General features: G+C 42.9%; 1 protein-coding gene across 4 annotated transcripts in view; it reads left to right on the top strand.

Moving 5' to 3' along the window:
- The window catches only part of grik4 (glutamate receptor, ionotropic, kainate 4), a 196,940-nt gene that overhangs the window by 154,615 nt on the left and 21,169 nt on the right, over positions 1–21,156 (top strand). For all 4 annotated transcript variants that reach the window (XM_040186931.2, XM_040186950.2, XM_040186960.2 and 1 more), the window contains 4 exons: positions 193–354; positions 2,602–2,754; positions 4,081–4,185; positions 18,852–18,959. In XM_040186931.2, the coding sequence (XP_040042865.1) occupies positions 193–354; positions 2,602–2,754; positions 4,081–4,185; positions 18,852–18,959 (528 nt within the window). The remainder of the gene's footprint in view (positions 1–192; positions 355–2,601; positions 2,755–4,080; positions 4,186–18,851; positions 18,960–21,156) is intronic.

Below are 21,156 nucleotides of genomic sequence, written 5' to 3'. Positions count from 1 at the left end.
ATCGGATGTGAACATATTTGATTAACAGATGCCCTTTTCACCTTGACAATGATTCAATACGTAATGTTTGTGCTGTTTAAAGACGATTATTGCAGATCGTGGATAAACATGACAGCTCTCAGCTAAATCAGCTGCTTTCGACCTAATAATCTCTGTCTGTTGTTCTCTCCCTCTTCTCCTTTTGCTCTGTAGGAATTCTCTTTACTCCGACTGGACGACGTGGTGGACCACCGAGTCAACATAGTCGGTTTTTCAGTCTTCAACAAGACTCATCCCTTCTTCCAGGATTTTACGTTAAGCCTTAACCGCTCCTGGCAAGAGAACTGTGACCATGCGCCCTTTGCTGGCACCCCAGTTAGTACTCACACACACACACACACACACACACACACACACACACACACACACACACACAAGTAGAAAAGACCAATGTTGCAAATAATAGATAGATGGAAATATAAAAAGATTAAGCTTTTTATTAGTTTTTCTTCTAAATCTGAAAGGCATTGTTATTCTTTGAAGGTTACTGCTGTATGTCCAACTCCTCAACTAAAATAGTGAAGTAACTTAGAAACAAAAGTTACTTTGAAATGTACAACAATGACATTTATACAGTTAACTGTAGCAATTGCTGAATGCCGTTGTTGTTTACGAGATAGCTCAGTAGCAGCGATTGCAGCAGTATTAAATCATAAAAGTTTTAAAACTAACCAATGTTACAGAATGAATGCATCTGCACATGTATTTTAATAAATACATAATACTATGTTAATAACTATAGGGAAACCAAATGATTAGTGAGTAAAAAAGTGAGAGGAAAAAAGTATTTTGATTTGAAAATGCAATGTCTCAATAAAACAATAGTAGAAAAGTAGTAATTAGTACCAACTACAACAACAAGCAACAAAAACCTCTTTGTGCAGGAAACTACACATTTATAGAGCTTCTTTAAGAATTATTCATTTAGAAAGAGTTATTAATGAATGAATTGTTCTAAAGTTAAAAGAAAGGACAGAAACGCTCACAACCATCACTCCCTTCTGCCTCACACAGGCTTGGTGGTGAAACAGGTTGAGAATAGTCTTGTAACACTGCATTAAAAACGTGTTGTTGGGCTCAGACATTCAATGCATTCAAAGATAAAGATGTGCACCACCAGCAAGATGTATTAACTGATCTCAAAAGGTCACCTGAGAAAATGCAACCAGCGGGCTTAATTAGTGGATTCAAAGGGAAAAAGGTTCTATGGGACAAGTGACAAATCGTACCGCATGTACATATCTTGCAATTGTGTGAAGATATTTATTTTCTCAAATGAGCATCATGGTACCCAACCACCCATCATAATGACACTAAAACATCCGTTACACAAAGTATGTCTGTATTTGTTTGTGGAGCATCAAATAGAACCACGGTTGAAATGTACAATATCATTTTTTCTATAAAAATGCCTGAAATAGCGCAAGCATCTCACGTTGGCACACAAAAGGAGTATACCTTGACAGAGGAAAGGCTACGCTGAATGAAGATCGCCCACAGTGTGTTTATTAAAAACTGCAATGAATAAAAACACCCGTGAGCTTAGACTTTAAGACTGCAAACCTTCCCTTGGACGCTCCTAGATTTAGACTGAGGGACCTAACACAGTAGCTTGTCCCTTCTGGTCGGGAGATGTTGATGCTGATGTACAGGGGCTGCCAAACCATGCATTGCTTTGTACTGTGTTTTTGTTATCAGGCTCTTTTCAGTACAAATTTTCAATCCACTGTGATTTACATATGAGCTGACACCCCGCCACATTTGCCACATTTTAGCTACTTTTCTATTGCATTTGTAATAAGATACAAAGAAAAGAACGAAAGATTTAGGCAACCGAGACACTTTTCTCATTTATCAAAACTAAAGTGCATCACCTTGCAGTTGAAATGAGTCCATGGGCTTTCTGTGTTGCTCTTAATGTGCAATCCAACAATTACGTTTACCAATTCAAGGTTGCAATACATCGTGGGTTTGCGGTTTAATGGACACTTTTGGTTCTCTTTGGTCTCCAAATTGTATGTGCGTCACAATCCCGCCCCGCATGCATAGCCAGCAAACGTCAGGGGCAATTTCATTTCTCTCTCCATCACAAAGATGCATCCCGCTGTAGCCCAGATTCTCCCCTTATCTTGTAGGGCGTAATGTATTTTAATCAAATGTTCATCGCGTGACGCCGTGATAGTGACGAGTGGGCTGTTGCTGCAGGGTTGAAGAGAGGAAAGGCTGCCTCTCCCGGCGTGCCGTCGTTGAGAGAAGCAGGCTGTAATTGGAATAGTCGGGGTGTGCCAGCTTCGTATGGGATAAGAGTGGGAAGGACAGCGTCTCTCCGCGAGACGGGCAACGAGAGAGTTGGTTTTTTACGTTGTCAGCAGATCAGAGTGCTTCTAATGATCTAATGGAATAATCTCCCCGCCACTCCAGGGACGGGTTAACCCCTCCATGACCGCTAGCCACGCACACATGTCACGGTGGCAGTTTGTGTGCTTTGAGCTGTCTGTGTTTGTGTGTCAGTGTGCGAATGTATGACGCGTTCACCTTCTTGCTCCCCTTCCCCCTCTGCAGCTCTCCTCGGCTCTGCTCTTTGATGCGGTATACGCGGTGGTGGCGGCGGTCCAGGAGTTGAACCGTAGCCAGAATGTCGGCGCCACTCAGCTCTCCTGCAAGTCATCCAAGATCTGGGAGCACGGCACCAGCCTCATGAATTACCTGAGGATGGTAAGGACCTCTTCTGGACGTCGGGAACAAAAGGCCGTAGCCCTGATCATCTCTAAGGAATCGTTTCAGATTTTGGGAAATGTGGTTATTGGTTTTCTAGAGATAAACTACTCACTTGACTATACTTAAAATAAAGCTGCAGTCAGCAGCTGGTTGGAGCGGTTTAGAAAAAAAAGACTGGAAGGGGCAAACAACTCACCTGGCTCTGTCCAAAGGTAACAAAAGGTTTAACCATTGTAAAATGTTCAATCAGATTATGACACTGTTAAGAAATTAGTTGACATTTTAAAATCCATATGTTGTCTGAAATATACGTTTATACCGGCATGTTATTGTTGAGCTAATTGGAATGTTAAATATAATCTAAGTTAACGTGGCTCCATTCAGATTAACCAGACAGGTTCATTAACTAATATTTGTTTATTTTTTCTTAATGGGCGATTAGGGATCCTATTCCTTTTATATTTACATTCAAAATCAAAGCTCAACATTCTGATGAACAAAGATGAAGTCCTCCAAACATTGGGTTAAAAAACAGCGGCAACGAAGATTTACATGAAACAAATCTCACGTGTTCAGGAATACACTACTTTTGTTTGGTGATTTGACCAACTGCAAATGCTGAGAATGCTAAATAGCATTTGCATTGGGAGAATTGTTTGTGGGATGTTTCCAATTACAAAAAGTGCTATGGGATTTATAATAATAATAACCCCTGTGACCTCTGAGACCGGCTGGCCTTTTCCCTTTCCTCAGTCTTCATGCTAAACTAAATTTACCATTTGCTTACATTTAATATAAATTACAGAAACGTCCTCACACCCAACTCCATTTTTTCCAAAAAGTAGTTTTCACATGTTTATGTTGTGTGTTTTTTAATCTATTTTCTTGTTGAGATCGTCATTATTGCTTCAATTATGATGAATGTTCATTGATTATTTTAGAGGCGAGATGTTTTTACTGACGTATATTTGTAATTATAGTTGCTGACAAACAATAGAGAAGGATGAGCAGTCTGTGAATAAAATGTGTTATCCTATTATGGAGAAAAGGCTGTCAGTGATTGGGCTTTGAGAATACCTAAATATGACAGATATTCAATATAAGACTGTTTGTCTTTCTCTCTTAGAGAAAGAAGACGTGACTAATCTGTTTTGCCCTAAATTGAAGATATTACAGCTCCGGCTTCAATCATTATCCAAACATCTTTCAAAGAGCTGAAACTGAGCCGGTAGTTCTAATATAGCCTCATACCCACAGTAGGTGCTGACGAGAGGGAAGTCTTGGTGAGATCTTTTAACGTGTTGCTGTCTCTGTGTTGGATAGGTAGAATTGGAAGGTCTAACGGGCCACATTGAATTCAACAGCAGAGGTCAGCGATCAAACTATGAGCTGAGGATCATGCAGAACAGTCGGGACGGACTCAGGCAGGTAATGTAACTCCCAAATATTACTATTGGGTTGGCAGGAACAAGCAGTTCGGCAGATGCAGAGCGGAGTGTTCGGGTTGGGATGTAGTGTTTGACCGTGTCCTGGATGTAGACTGGACCTGATCCATTCACAACATGGATTGTGAGCACCAATGTTTTGAACCCAACAAAACTACTCTCCTGCCACCGGAGGCTCAACCGTTATCTGATAATGATCATAGTCAATGGGTTCTCAGGAGGTTTTCCGAAGGGACCGACAACGATTCCTCCGTTTTCTCTCTAGATTGACACCGAGGAATCACATACCTGTTACTGCTCCACACAGAGCTCTATTGCACAGGAGGGACCTACTTCTGGGTTACGGTTGTCTTTATGGCAGTGAGGTAACTCGATCCTGATTCTGCAGCAGGGAGACGTGATGGCACTTCCTCACCCGACATCTTCCCAATTATCCTGCCAGTGAAAGTCTCAAAGTGCAACTGGACAATATTAACAATATTGGCGTTCAGAAGCCAATTTAGTGGAAGAATAATTTGGGTTAAAAATGAATTCAGCAGGTGTTGCCTTTGCTGCTGCTATTACTGCTTCTCTGTAACTTTGGATGAACATGGATAGATACATGAGGTTGGGATTCTTAAAAACAAGTACTTTTTTAGTGTAGCAAATCAGATAACCAAATCTAACTTGTCAAAGTATAATTTAAGCATTGTATTGGTCCATTGATCTCAATTATTACTGTGAAAACTCTTAGATGTCATGGCATGCATTTGTGAATGACTTCATTTTTCTAACTGACTCTGGAAACCAGTATGATAATTCTTACAGACTTTTTAGGGGCTGTCAATCAAATTATTAATTTATTTGGCAGTATATTTCACATGGCAGAAGAGCCGCCCCCATATAGTGTTTTGGGGATATTACATATAATAATATGATATTCAACATTCAATACACCGGTGCTGATTTCTCTATTATATTCTCTGAACAATGAATTAGGAGGAAATATAAAATACATTTTAGAGAATGTCTACCGTCTAGAATGTCTACCAAATACGAGATTTATTTTTTAAATAATAACCATCAATGCTCATGGTTTCTCAAGTTTAAATAAAACCACCACCAAAAGGCAAGAAATGATAGATAACCTAAACTCTAATTTTCTTATTGGCATCAGCGCACATTTATCTGTTACATTTAAGAATGAAGAGTGAAGACAATTGTGGGCTCTGTGGTGTCTTTTTCTAATTCATGCCTTGATATCTGAATGCAGTGAGGCTTTAGTTTACAAGGTTATGGTTGCCAAAGTAAAGGGAGACACATTACACACTCTGTCTTCTCTTTGTCTTGGCCTCTCCCTCAGTCCCGCAGTCTTATTCAGTCCATACGATGAGAGGATTGCCCATGACTATCTGCTTGCATCTTTTCTTTTCATGCCTGTCGTATTATGAGTGAACGGCAGAAACTATTCTGACATTTTGTCACTCTGTGGTGGATACAGTGAGCTACAGTTTGCTCCTAAAACCCTGTTTTCCTGTAAATGTCAGTGCTTTTGTATCTCACATTTCATGTTTAATGATGTAAAAAGATAACTAGAAGTTTATGCTTTTTATAGTGTGGCACCAAATTATGCATAGGATTTCCCCTAGAAACGCCCGGTCAGCTGTGTCATCTGTTCTGCTCTGTTTTCTGTCAATGCTGCATTGTGTATGATCTCAATTCACTTATCCATAATCCAACAAACCTTCAACACTCTGCTGCAGCAGAGAGTCACATCTCTGCTTTCTTATCGGCATTTAAGCACTTGTTGGTGTACTATTATGGGACACGGCTAAGACACCGACATTTTGACAGCACAGAGAGGAAAAGCTGAGTTTCATACCTCTGTTTGAAAGCATTTCAGTCGGGATCATCTCCTGTGACAGAGGGGATTGAGTCCATGCCTAAGAAATATCCAACATAAGCATCAGTGTAAAGAAGTCAGACAGCGGCCCATCTTTCTTTATTAACCTTGTCTGTCCCCCCCCCCCCCACCCGTCCACTCTTTACACTGGCACCGGGCCAGCCAAGCAGAAGGATAATGTTATCAGGCCCGATGCGATGATTTCAACCAGAAGTATTATAAAGCAGCTCTGGCAGTTATGTTAATGGTGGGAGGCAAGGCGTTACACAGGGGACAGGGTGGGGGTGTTGTTTGTTTTGTTAACCAACACCTCCCACATGATGTTGGGTCGGGGCTGCTTCAGTCAGGCAGAGAGGTGCCAAGGCGTTGGCAGAGATACGGAAACTGCCTCCCCGCCTCACCGTACACATACATACAGTATTTGCTTTAAAACATGACCACCCTGAATCAAGCAGAAATCAAGAATCAAGCAGGCAAAGGATTATTGCCTTGATTCCAGGCTCTCTCTCTCTTTAATGCTGTGTTCACAAATAGCAACTAGCAGTGGGGCTACATAATATACATTTATAAATAAAAGCTTGGCTAGTTGTGCATCTTTTGCAAGCGTAGCCATTAAATGCACATTAAAATAAGAAGAAACCTATAATGAGAGATTGTGCAGCAAGGTGCATTGTAGAGAGTAGCCAACCTCCATTTCTCAACCCACACTTCCGGAGGCACCCACCATTCCCCCTCCCCTGTGGGTGCACTATCGATCATCTCACGCGTGACCATCAGCTCCTCGGGCGTCCAACACTTTACAGCTAATCACTGTCAAGTATTGAATCCCTGTTGCTGGCATTTTTGGAAATAATAACAGTTCCCCGCTGCTCTGCCCTCTTTGTTTTATCGCTTTCTATCCAACGGTAACTGTCTGCCTGTCTCTCCATTACTCTGCCTCAGTTCATTCGGTCACCATCATTAGGTTGTTTTCTCCAGTACTCTTAATGAAAAGTAAGCCTAAGTGACTGGATGTGCTTCGCCTTTGCATCTTTAATGCAACTATTAGGATTCATTGGTAATGCTGGATGGCTTTGGGAATAGAGAATCATGAGCATTGTAAAGGTCTGCACTTGTTATCTTCTAGCTGGTCCAGCAATGCAGCAATGATTTATGTAAAAAAAAAAAGTAAACAAAGCACACTTTTAACCTTCTGGATTGATGTAGTCTCAAATGTGACTTTTGACACAGAAGGTGTTAGTCGAAGACAAAGTGATTATTGTTATATTGACATTGTGGCGGCCCAATTGTGTTGTTATTGCTGTACATTTCAAACTATGAATCAGAAACTGTTCTTTTGGATTCTTTTGTTTGAATGATTCATTATTACATTGTGCATTTTGAAAAAGGGTGGTCTTTTTTTGAAGCTCATAACAGTGAAAGATAAACTATAATATGATCTGAAAATGACCCCTCTAGAGCACCATAACGATTCAACAATAATATACAAGTAGATTTCCAACGCGTTAAGCTTTCAGATGGATTTTTTGAGCATCTTATTACCAGAATATGCTGCAGCATAATTACATAATAACCTTTATTTCTTCAGTTTTGGCGGGCTAAGAACATTTCACAGCTGCTCCTGCGCTGGCAACCAAGTAGGCCTCTGATGATATTGTAAGAAGCATCACACTTTCCTCGCTATGTTCGAGGCGCCACCAGCACCTGTTACCAACACAATATCCACAGAGGAGGCAAGAGAAGCAGGTAAAATAGAAATCAGGAGAGAGGGTGACAGGCTGAAAGTAACAGAGTGAGAAAAGGCGTAACAGAGAAAAAAAGACAAAAGCAAAGATTCAAAGACAAACTTATCCAATTTGAAATTATGTTTCTGCATGTCAAATATCAGCTGGAGCTATTTTTTTTCACCTTTTTGTTTAAGCTGTCACCACATCTAATTCTTGCAGCAATTGGAATGACTAATCATATTAAAGGAATAGACTATAATCCTCTATATCCTTTTGCTACGGCTATTCACAAGCCAGTGTAATGAGCTAGATAAGGGAGACTAATACGGAGAACTATCTTGGCTTACGTGTGCAAATATGAACGTGTGTTTGAGAAACTATTTTCCAGATGGTGCAACCACCAGGAGTAAGCTGTAAAAGAGCATAATTCTGGATATATACACAAGGATAACATATCTCAACCTGTTCCTGTGAACGACCAGACGGCTAAAATTAATTACAGCTTTTTCTATTTTGGAAGGGGTTCATAAGTACGAGAGTGCTTTATTTTGACAGTGCGCTCTGTGAGCCGCGGGGCCGCTGGCTGATCGGACATCAGTTCAGAGCGTGGCTGTGCCTGCGTGCGTCCATCCGCATGCGTGCTTTTTATGTTTACACTTGTGTGGTTGTGGCTGCTCGCTGTCGCCTTTTACAAAACAACCCCCGCTGCAGCCTGCCAGCCAACGGCACACCGACAGAGCCCTCCGGTCTCTCTGCAGCCGCCTTGTGCCTCCGTGGACCGGCCCTCATTTTCTGCATGGAAACTGGAGGAAGCTGTAAAATGAGTAATCGCTGCAGTTTCGGGGGCTGGCCAGCTGTTGCCCGTTGCAGCGCTGTGAGAATGCAGTAGACAGGGGGTCGTGTAAGCTGCATCGGAGTGTTTCATGTGATTATTTATATGCCTGTGTTTGAGCATACTAAATGCACACATGTTCCGATCAGTGCATTGCAGGGGCGGGGGTCGAATCACTCTTTGCCAACTCCTGGAGAGAGGAGAAATGCTAATTAAGATTTTATAATTAAGGCACTTAATCACAGCCTTGGTGCGGAAAACACATGAGACAGAAGAGGGGAACAACAGAGAAAAGAAAGAAAGGTTTCAAGTTAAACGGTTGGTTGGGAGAGACGCAGAGCAGGGAGCAGTTAATGAAAAGGTTGCAAAAGGATGTGGGGGGCCAGAGGTGGAACGGCCCAGAAGGTCGACTCAAGCATGACTCAAACCCAATTGTTCTCATTAAGTCCACAGCTGCTTCGCTAAATTCATTGCTGGAGGATAGCTTTTGCTGCGGACATACTGGCACACTCATAATGCCGTGTTATGAAGCCTGCCAGAGTGATGCCCGTGTTGCAGTGTTCACGGCTGTGAAAGAAAGATGAATGAAAATAATCTGAGACATTTTTTCAGTGACTGGGACGACTCGCATTTTTGCCTGAAGGAGCACATTTATTTCCTCATATTGTTTTATGCCGTATACAAATTATTTTTCCCTGATCAGAAAAGTGTAATGCCACCAACATAACTGGAAAATATATATATTTTTTTTTATTAAGTTCTTGTTTTCCATTACTTTCACAAAAATAATAGAAATCTCTGCCTGGCTGAATGTTCAAACTGCCCAAATAACCACTGGCAGACTGAAATAGAAAGCATTTTCTATTACATTTGCTGCAGCATTAAGGATGAATTGCCTTAACACAATCAATTGTTTAAAGTTTTTAGCTCAGGTCTTGAGAAAAGGGTCCAACAGTGGCGCCCTCAAAATCACACCACCAATAAAGTTCATTTGATGTCACAAATGAGGTGGGGTCATTGTTTTCTCCACATTGCTGTCATCATTCTGGGCATTTTTTCACATGGCTTTTGTCAGCGCCGTCCAACCAGAATATGGTGGTTAAAAATGTTGTTAGGGTTAAGTGTATTTTTGTGGGAACCTTTCTTAAGATTTCCAGGATTTAGGGGATTTTTTTCTAATTTGGTTCATATGAACCTTGGACTAATAAACTACATTTCCATGGAATGGCAGATCCCTTAAATGGTGATTTCACGGGACGCAATATGCCGTTTCAGAGTTAATGGAACTTTTCAAAAAGCCTAGAGATCCATTTCAGATTTGGTCAGCAGGATCCAAAAAACACACAACACGTGCCGTGGTGCTCTGTAACACCCCAAATTAGATTGAAGTGAAAGGGTCCTTTCCCTGAAATGATGAGGGCTTAAGGCCCGTCGTCACTGTTTGGGGCTTTAACTTCATTTTCTTCTTATTTCCCTGCTACATTTATTCTGACGTAGCCACAGCTCATACTTTTGTTCACTGGATATAAATAAACAATATCCTCGGTTGCGATGCACTTTCTTTAACCTCGGATATGGATTTTTTAATATCTTTCTCCCACACACACTTTTCCCATGTTCTCGTTTGTGTGCATTTATATGAGTCTTTCTGGATCTATGAACAGTTAAATCTTCCGGACCTGCCCTAGTACACCCTTTCCAATTTTCTTAATTATCATTTGAGCATTTACAGCTTTTTAGAATAAACTTTAGTCTTGTGTCCTTGTGTCAAGGAGCCGAACAATGGAGACAATCCTTGTTATACCCATTTTCCCCCCATATCTAAGGGAACGCCGAGTGCCTGGAGTACGTACACAGACACACGCACACTCTCGGACACACATGGGATACTGCATGGGCGCCACTTCAATTTCCAAGAAATGATTTGAACTTCTTTCAGTTAAAGAGTGAATGTGTTCTTTTGGATTGGATTTTATTTATTCCCTGTCAACGCTGCTCCTAAGTTTATTACGGCAATCAGCTTTTTCCTTTCCCTGCGCTTTTCTTTGCTCACACCTCATCTCTGAGAACACTATTACTCCAGCGGCCCTCTCTGCCGCGGATGCAGATGCACTCATTTCAATTTTTCTCGGCTGCTGCAAAGCGAGGGAAGAAGCCAGCGAAGAAGCGGGGGAAGTACAGCTAGGCCGTGGAGGGGAGAGTGGGTAAAATATAAAGGGGGAGAGAGGTGTGTGTGTGTGTGTGTGTGTGTGTGTGTGTGTGTGTGTGTGTGTGTGTGTGTGTGTGTGTGTGTGTGTGTGTGTGTGTGTGTGTGTGTGTGTGTGTGTGTGTGTGTGTGTGTGTGTGTGGTGAACAGCAGGTTGACTGATTCAAGACGGCCTCCACTCTTTTTCTTTTCCCTTGAAGGACATCATCATAGCAGCTGGGGTAGCTCAGCGCACCCCGACATGGCTTGAATGTCTTTCTCAGCCTCAGGCTCCAGCAGAGATGAGTTCATCTCAACCAGGTCTGATTGACACACGGGGTCTCATACCAAGGAGCTGGTGCTTGAGCTGCTGCCACAAAGGTTAGTAAGTTTAAAGACTGACGAGGCCCTCCGATCTCCTCCAGCTGTGCAGTTTAAACATATTTCAATCTCTAGCTCTGTGTGTGTTTGTGTGGGCCAGAGAGAGTCGGAGGAGGACGGAGAGAGACTCTGCGTGGCAGTGAGAGGTTGTCCATGTTACAGCTGTGTGATCGCGGACAGTGATTACAGAGGTGATCATTTTAATCAGATGTAAAGGTTCTCCAGATGGCCTCCCAAAACAATGAATCCTTTTTATGTGCTTTTGTCAGGGACAACGTTTCATTAGGGCATCGTGGAAAATGTCTTTCGTATGTTGAAATGTTAGATAGTTGATAGTTGTCCAAAAAGGGAGTCTTAAATGTTGCCTATCAAGACAAAGACAAAATCAGGAAATGCAATGGACCTCTTTTTTTTTTGCCAGAAAGGGAAAGTCAATAGAAGGGGAGTGCAATCCATCTGTATGAATCACAGAATCTCTGAGGATCAGATCAAGGGACTATTGCGCCTTCTGCTCTCGCCTCGTTCTTTTTATTTTATTCAGTGTTTTATCAATTGTTATCCACGTCCCGCTAACAGTATTCAAATGCCCGTCAGGACTGAGCGTTCCACTGCGCCATGTTGTCAGTGTTATTCTGCCCTAGCCGATGAGGGATTGTATTTCGTGTTGATTTTGGGAGGGTAGTTCTTGTTTCCAGCTACTAGATTTGCAGCATGTCAGTCCACATTAACGTCTGAGGATCAACCATCGAACACGGTTTCTCTCTATATACCTTTTTCTATCTGCCTCTCCCACCTATTGCTGCTCATTTCATTGTGCAGACTGTGCGGTTCCGGCAGGGAATTTAGACTTTGGATTCATCTCCCCGGAACCACGAATTAGTGAGATTTCAGTATCGTCTTTTCTATCAATTCCTCAAGCAACATTTTGAATTTGTTTCGTTTTTTTTATTTTTCGTCTTCCCGAGGCTAACTCTTGTCTTTTCAGTTGCTAAAATCTCTCTTGTGTTAGTGATCCATTCCGCTGAGCGCACACACATTTTGAGTTATGTGTCATATCACTACGAAAAGTGTGTTCAGAAAAATATTTATGATGAAGGGAACTGTTACGTAAAGTTTAGTTATAACTATGCCCTCATGCTAATGTCAGTAACGCTCAGTGGCAAAGCCATTGAGCGTTTATGAGCAGATTTGTCTCCACCACTTTATTGCAGAGAGTGACGCAGAGAGTCCTGAAGGTCAGAGAAGCTCTCGAGTCACGTCTCTTTTATTAGATTTCTTTACATTAGTTTCATTTAATTTACTTCACCCTTTGATGAATGTAATTAAATGTATTTATTTGTATGTAGAATGTGTTCTCTGAGATAAATGGGTTTGATGAAGAATAAAAATCTTAAAAAGCAACATTAGCATGCATAATGCACATGCTGTTCAGGTTAATACCATATGACTTGGTTGTTTTTTTTCCCTCAGATTTGCATTCACAGTCATCTCCAGCAGGAGTGTAACAGTGCTGCAGACTGTCAGCTGCATGATAGGGCTGCTGATTTAAATGTATGGGACTAGGGGAAAGCCGGGCAGCGTTGCTTACAAGACATATTACTCGTCTTTTGACATATTCTCCCTCAAAATCGCTCTGCGTTCTTTGCTTCTTCTTTTTTTTCCTCGATTCGCTCAAAACGGTAGGAATCCTAAACCGGACAAGGACGAGCATTAGATGCAACTGCCTCCTCCTGAGCGTTTCCTAAAACACATCAGTGTCACGCAAATTGGAGGCAGAGTGGGTGTGTCAGTCAAAGCAGAGCATATTGAATTGTAAAAACTTCCAAACTGCATCAGATCGGAATAAGAAATGAACGCAATCCTTTTTGAATCATCAAACCTCAGTTCCATCAAAATGATCTTCCCTGTTCTAAAAATGGAATCTACGTATTGAAATTCAAATTGAATTTGCCGAGGCAAACACTCACATCACCAGTCTACACACACACACCGGTATCCTCCGTGTGTGTCTAGTTTCCTTCTTTGTTTGGTCTCTCAGAGACGTACAGCAGTCCCCTTTCCTCTTTTGTTTTTCTCAGTTTGCACTTTGCAGGCTGGATATGGGGAATAGATCAAAAGCAAAAATGGATGAGCTGTTTTTCAAGATCCCCCAGTCTTAACGGATTTCAAGGCTGGGTGAGACTGTGTATGGGTTGCTTGGCTGTGTGTGTGTGTGTGCGTGCGCCCGCCTCTTTGAATGTGTGTATTTGTGTAATATGCATGTACATGCAAATTTATGTGTATGTGCGTGAGTGCCTCTGAGCCTGTGCGCCTTTGAGTTTGCCTCTGTGTCTCTGTTTTATGAGGCTGCACAATGCACCCTTGAAATCGTAAGACTCACACAGGTGCATTGTAGCCTTATAGATATTGTTTTATTTGTTTTGTCGCATACGCAGGTTCACGCTTTCACTGTTCTCCCAGCCTGCTTGTTAGATATTTGAATGGATTCTCTTTGGATGTCACATTCATTGTGATCAACAATGTTGGGGTCGACAATTTTACATTAGCTTGCGTCAAACGTTTGCAGCGGGATAAGGGAACTCCACATATATCAGCAAATAATCACAAACATTGCTACTATTAGTGTTATGGCTGAGCGAAAAGTACGAATTTTGGCTAAACTCACCCCTGGCCTCCCCAGATGGACCCAAGCAGGTACACATTACACATATGACCTTCGTAATTATGCAGCCTCACTCAACTCAGTGTGGTAACGATAAAAATCCCTGTGGTTGTACTTTAAATTTGTTTCAAGTCATCATTTTGAGTTTGCTCGAGCATTGAATTGCTCGCTGTAAGTTTGCATGCCTGGATAGTTCTTAATGATTTAACATTGCAATGCAAGTTTAAAATGTATAAAACTAAAAAAATATATCATGATTCTTTCAGTTGACTTTTCGGAATAAGAGGTTTCAACTTACTGATGTTATTCCGTTTTAGCTGCTGTGAATTGTGTCCCGTCGTCTCACCAGAAAGTAATTAGCCCTAAATGTCTTTTTAAATTCATAACTCTGTATCTTCATACTAAAACTTTCAGAAGAAAAAAGCTGGTTAGGATTGGCTAACAAGCCGTGGTAATGAGCAATTTGGGATTGGAACACAACCCAAAGGCCTCGCTCAGAGTCTGGAGTACGTTTCCACTGACATGGTTTGCTAGAGTACGGAGACATTTGGCCGCTCGGTGGACGCGGGGCGGGCAGGCTGAGCGGGGACTGTGGATGAGGGCATCCATTGTTTGCGCGCTGCTCACACGGGGATTCTGCCCTTGTTCAACATGCTGTGCTGCTTTGAAGATCGGCTTTGACATTCAAAAGACCTTCTCTTCAACTCAGAGTTTGGGTCTCATTACTGGGATTTCAACAAGCAGCGTCTTTATTCAGCATAAGTCCAAATAATGAGTAGGCCGAATAGCTTTTGAATAAATCACGTTTAGGAATTTGTGTGTTTTGTTTTCAGAACATACACACTGCAGACTTTATGGAATAACACTTTTTAAAACCATCTCAACCCCCCCCCCCCCCACACACACAACTTATTGACCAGCAGGAAATAATAGAACGTTCATCCCACGAGCTCCTTTGTCTTTTATCAGTGACTGTGTGCTTTCCCCTAATCCTCTTTCCTCTGTGGCTCCGCCAGCCACCACCTGTGTCCGCCTCATTCCTGCGGATGAGTCACACCAGAGAAGCGCTTCTGCTCCAAGACGGACCATTTTTCTCACTCACTGTTCCATAGAGGAACCCGGCATAGCAAGTAAACTTTTTTGTGGGACGGATTTCATGCGCTTTAAATAGCTGTCCTCTCTGCAGTTTGATTCGAGCGGCGTTAATGTCCGCTGATGGGTAGAAACAGCGCCGTCCTCAGCATATTTCTGTCAAGCTGATACGGCATAACGCTGCTAAAAGAGCAAAACAAGTCCGTTCTCGGATGCCTGTGGAGATATTTTGCTCAACTGCAATTTTCTCAGCCACACACACACACACACACACACACACACACACATATATGTGTTTTGGCTCAGACTCATTTGCACCGCCGTGACACCTGAATGGTTTAGCCTCGGTGTCGATGGACTGTATGACATTACGCCTGATAATGGCGGCTCCTGCTTCTCTCGTTTGTGATGAATGTGTCTGTCACTGCAGTCTGTAAGTCCGTCACAGCGCATTCTCCACACGCCCGTTTGGATGCGGCCCTTTTCTGACAGGAAAAATCAGCCAATCCCGACGCTTCAATGAGCAGCATCCCTAATCTCACCCTCGTGCCGCAATTGCAGGTTTGGAGAATGAACCCTGAGTAATCCCTCACAGGGAGCGACGCTCCACTTGTTGTCCCTTTCCCCCACCGTCTCTCTCTTTTTCCTCGCGCTCTCTCTCTCTTTATTTAGCATAAACTCTCTCTGTCGTTCTCTCTTACTCTCTGTGTTGCTTCCTCTTGCTCTCTCCGCCTTATGTTCTGCCTCCCTAGATGGCTGCTCCTCATACTTTCTCATTGATTTTCTTCCTCACCGCACCTACTCAGTAAGTGATTGACAGCCGTCTGCATCTTCCTTTTCCTCCTCTGCTATTCCCCTTTCCCTTATTATACAATATTCTTCTTCCTGCCTCGCTGCTACTGTGTGTGTGAAATAAATAGTGCACAGTGCTCATCATCCGTCTGAACTTTGAATTATTTGAATTTACTTCCTAGATTCAGTGGTTTTAGCCGACTGCACAGTTGTTATTTGCTGTAATTGCAGTCTGAATCCCAAATGAATGGCAATGCAAACGAGAAACATCCACTTACCACCTTTTATATTGTTAACAAAGAGAGTCGTATATATGGGAATGTGCAGAGAACTCTCTCAATAATTAAGGCTTTGGAGTCCAATAGATTCTCGGGTTGTGCTGCGGTTTGTAATGAGGTTTTGTGAAATGTTTCAATGGTGTTGATTCGCCAGATTTAATGCAATGGTTGGAGGTCCCTTCTCTTTACAGGCTTTCTGGCCCTTAACTGAATGGCAGCTTGACGAATATTTCATCAGCTTAAATACTTGTTTATTGGTGTATTTCCCACCTTTAGACACTCTGTTGTCCTCTTTTCACCCTATGTATGCTTTGCAATAAGTAGCCTCCCGTTTTTATGACACAAATCAACAGTAAAAAGAAAAAATGTATTGCATGAAGTCCGGCAGAAATCTATCACGGTATTAAAGGATTTCCAGTCTTTAAGTATAATAAGTGGGTCTGTTCCCGAGCGTGGACATTAGCTTATGTATAAATCGTCCTTACCGTTCAGCTCTATTTTCACCCCCTGCAGCTCTAAGGGAATTGACGGCACGGCCACCAAAGGACCCTTTTCTCCCCCACTAGCATCCGTTCCTCCTGCTCACAGCTCACTCGCCCTCCCTCTCCCTCCTCCCTCCACCTCCCGTTCCGGGCCAATAGTCGTAATGCCAGCCCGTCCCATTACACGCTCAGTCATCGCCCCGCGCTCACACTTCTGGGGACGCCTGCTGAGCCTCAGACGAACCTCCCACCACCTCAACGGGCTCTGCCGAGTGATTGCGCACTCTGATTGTTGAACACGTGTGTTTCGGGTTCCTTTTTGGTGGTTCCACAGCATGTCCACGTGTTCTCCGTCTCTGTTCCCTTGAGGACGTCGTCAGCGGAGGGTGTTGCGGGTTGTGTAAATTTATAGATCCTTTTGGTACACCAGAGGAAATGGTGTACCAAAAGGATGGGAGGCGAGATCTTTTTGATCAGAGTTAGGAGAGTAGTTAAACAGCTTTCAAACGCTTTTGAGAATTTTAAAACAAACTATGGGAAAGAGAGGGGAGCTTTTTTTTTTAGTTATCTGACTTCAATCTCTGATCTGCAGTTCATCCTCTCTGGGCTTCAACCACCACGAATATCCCCAAAGGTTCTAGCATTTTTACATTACAGGTCATTTAGCGGACGCTTTTATTTTACTTTAAACCCATGGCTTTTTCACATTTTGCCCGGGGAGCAATTAGGGGTTAGGTGTCTTGCTCAAGGACACTTCGACTTGAGACATGGGGCAGCCGGGACTCAAACCACCAACCTTGCAGTTCCCAGCGCATCCGCTCTACCCCCGCGCCACGACGACCCCCATTTAATCAGAGTGGTCATTTCAGCGACATGGATCGAATCACACCAACAACGTATGAAGGCTAAATTAGATGTTGTACCTCTTTCATTGCTCTTATATAATATTCATAATGGACAGAGTGTGATTATTACGTTAACGGATGTTACTTCTACAGCCGGGGGTGGCAATGTGTACGTAATGAGGAGGTGTGGCAGTGAATGACCAAACAGTGTGCTTTGAATGGTTATCATTTGGTTCTCAGTGATCCGAACAGGTGGTTATAGTTATAATATATATGTATACATATATATGTATACACTAGCAGGAACACAATGTGCAGGATGAACTTGACTTCTTAAAATACTTCACATTTATTGAATCTAAGCAGAAGATTACACAAACTAACGAAAAGACAGTTTTGCATATGGCCTGCATTTTGATGTGCAACACAAAATACAATGCTGGTTTGTTATTAACATTGAAATTGCATTTTTCTGCACCAGCTGCATAAACAAAACTTGTGAAGGCAGTATGAGAAGTAAACGCGAATCGTTATAATGCTAGTTGTGCCCTTTGAGTTGCCCCCGTGTTGCATAACTCTGACCATGTTATCATCAGCAAAAAATATAGTGCAATTTTGAATGTGAATAATACCAATCTTGTGCCGTAGAACAGTAGAGAACAAATTGGTTCTCACTGAAAAAGTCAAAGTACCATTGTCATGAGTCATAAGAAAAACACTCCACACTTTCCTCAACAACAGCATTTTTCCATCTATCGTGTGCTTGTACTGATTTTAACAAGCTCCGCCGTTGCTGAGTTTTCCCAACCATCAGAAGAGCCGTGTAAATACATCAAGCCGTGTAAATACATCGAGTTCAGGGTGTACAAATCGCCACGTTTTCTTTTTTTCTGTCATTAAGTAAGATGGAAGTGAGAACAGTAATTTGCCACTCAGAGCACCGGGAGGCAAAGTAGACGTCTGCAGAGGCCGTCGCCTTGGTCTCCACCATTGACAAACTTGGTTCGAGCAAATGGATTAATGAAACCGGAGATGTCGGAGACAGCCTCGAAGAGGGGATGAGAGAGGAGGAAAGACAGGAATCCCGACTCGAGCTGTAATGCAGATGAGAATACGGCTCTGCGCCACCGGATTTGCCGGTAATTGGTTTAATGAATGCATTCTGTTGCCTCTGATTGAACGCGTGCCCCGTGTTCGCTCCTCAAGGAGCGCACACACGTCGCCGCTTCCCCCCCGGCAGCTCTGCTTTCTCCAACTATCAGCCGGCCTCCCGACCCGGGGATCTGTCCACTGCCGTCTCTGTCCATCCTGAAGGTCATAATGATTGTTCCTTTTGAGAAAAAGGAGGTGATTAAGTACGGATTGTTTTTTTTGGGGCCTTTTCCAGCTGATGGACCCTAGTGACTGATCTGTGTGTGTGTGTGTGTGTGTGTGTGTGTGTGTGTGTGTGTGTGTGTGTGTGTGTGTGTGTGTGTGTGTGTGTGTGTGCAGATTGGCCTGTGGCACTCTGAAGATGGACTGTCCATGGAGAGAAAACTTCCATCAATCAATGTGACGGACACCCTCTTCAACACCACTCTAGCCATCACAACAATACTAGTAAGTGGGACTGTTTGCAGGCCGATACTGTCCGCGCACATCAGCAGCGGTCCGTGTCAGTTCATCAGCTCAACGCCGCGGCTGATCTACATGTGCCTGACGTGCCGCGTTTGACGAACAATTACCATATCAAAAACCTCATTTTGCATTTTCAGATCCAAACTGAGTCCTCTTGCGATGAGAGGTGATGCATTGTGATGTGGCCTCATCTGAGTGCGTCAGAATGAGGCCACATCGCAACGCATCACCAGGAGCTTAGAATTCCACTTGTCAGCCATTTTCAGCCTCTGTTGTGCCTTTTTTTATTTGCTGAATTGCCTGCATATTAATTTCTATGATATTCTTAACTAATCTAATTACTTGCCCATCAATGAATTAGCCACCCGTTTTGAGTAGTAAAGAAGATGTAAAAAGGATGTAATGCTGCTACTTTTCATACCACAACAAAAAGTGATGCTTTCATGTCGGGACTAATATGGAAGCTCTCAGCTTTTCAGTCAGCTGCATGTGTTTCATGTCGCTCTCCTTCCCCTCAATACACAAACGGACAGTCGCACGCACAAACCTGTCACTCGTCCAGCTCCTCCTCCTCCTCGCTGATGATTCAGGCGATAAGATACAAAGTAGCTTGTAAGCAGAGGCAATTGTCCCAATGGGTTATTCTGTCTGTGGCTTATCAGCCGAGGAGCCGTGGGAATGAGGGAAGGACATGTTGCCGGAATTCGCCACTGAACAACTCACTGGTCTCATTGAGACTTATTGGGATTCAGACGGAACGGTTCATTTCACACTGGAGGGAAAAGCGCACAGGGGTTGGAGGTGTGTGTGTGTGTGTGTGTTTGGGTTGAGGGGGAGTACAAATGAGGCAATATTTTCACAACAGAAAGCGGCTGTGAAAGAAAGAATTGGCCAGGCACGGAGCTTTGATTTCACTTTGGCGATATAGAGTCCCGGGACCAAACTCCAGAAGCCACCAAGGAGCAATTTTCGGCGCCTATCTCAGCTCATTCATCATGGTGTGATTGCCACGTCGCTGTTATCTCGCTTGTGGGCGGGGGACGAGCCGCCGCTGAAAGCAGCTCCATGAGAACTCCTCACCTGCAGCACTGGCCGGGGAGACCGCGTGTGTCTGTGCGTGATTGCAAAGGCATTCACGGAAAGCTCTCTTCAATGTGGGAACGCGAGTGTGCATCTTGTGTGTGTTTATGTGCACACTTGACATGTTAACCTGGCCTTCACAGGGCAGTTTCATTCCCTCCCCCACAGGGCTGTCATCTTCCCACTTCAATTTCACTAACAACTCTGGGATGGGGGCGGGTGCGGGGCTGTCACAGTATTTGTTTTTGTTTTTGTAAGCATTGATTGAGCTGTGCAAGAAGATTTTGGTACTTTGGTTACTTTCCCTCCCTCTTCTTTTGTTCGAGGGCTCGTACGAGTGCGCTGCTCACTACTACTACTTCAGATAACTGTGTCAAAGCCCATCGTAAACATGATGAACACCACCCGTGCTTAAATAAGCATACAGTCAGGAGAATTGTTAATAATGAAATAAACGCGTATGAGGCTACGCGCCCTGCCCCATATGGCCCATATTGAAGTAATGCTTCTGAGATCCGTAAAGGCCATTGAAGCTGTTAAATATGATAGACCTTTTATATTTTTTACTGCATCTGCAGCAGAATTAAGGGACCTGTTAAGGCCTGGGAATGGGAGGAAATAATAATCCCATTTAATACCATTTCCATCTGAGGGTCGTACTGTCACTGAAATATAGGAGAAATGGTCTCGCCTCAGCAAAGCCATCCTTTACTGCAACGGGGGTCTCAAATAATTTAAGATGCTCATATTTTATTATATCAATAGCCAATTTATATGAATGACTATATTGGTAGGCTATAGGAATACACTCAGGATTTTATTAACCAATAAATCTACAGAGTCAAACAAGCTTTTAAGCTTTTTGTCTTTTTATTTGGTCTTTGTTAACTGAGAGTATTTATTTGCATATCTGGAAAGTCAGATCAGATCCCTAGTGGACACTCATGACACAGGTTGAAACGAATTCTAAAGAAAGCGAGTTAATTGGAGATGTTTCTCTGTGATCGCAGCACCCAAGTTATAAATAAGGCAATGCTTTTTAAGTGGAGCTAGTGGCTCAGAGATGATGATGATAATGATGGTGACAGTAAGACAGCTC

Source organism: Gasterosteus aculeatus, chromosome 1 (assembly GCF_964276395.1).
Source record: "Gasterosteus aculeatus chromosome 1, fGasAcu3.hap1.1, whole genome shotgun sequence".
Lineage (NCBI taxonomy): Eukaryota > Metazoa > Chordata > Actinopteri > Perciformes > Gasterosteidae > Gasterosteus > Gasterosteus aculeatus.
This window is presented reverse-complemented; position numbering and strand designations above follow the sequence as displayed.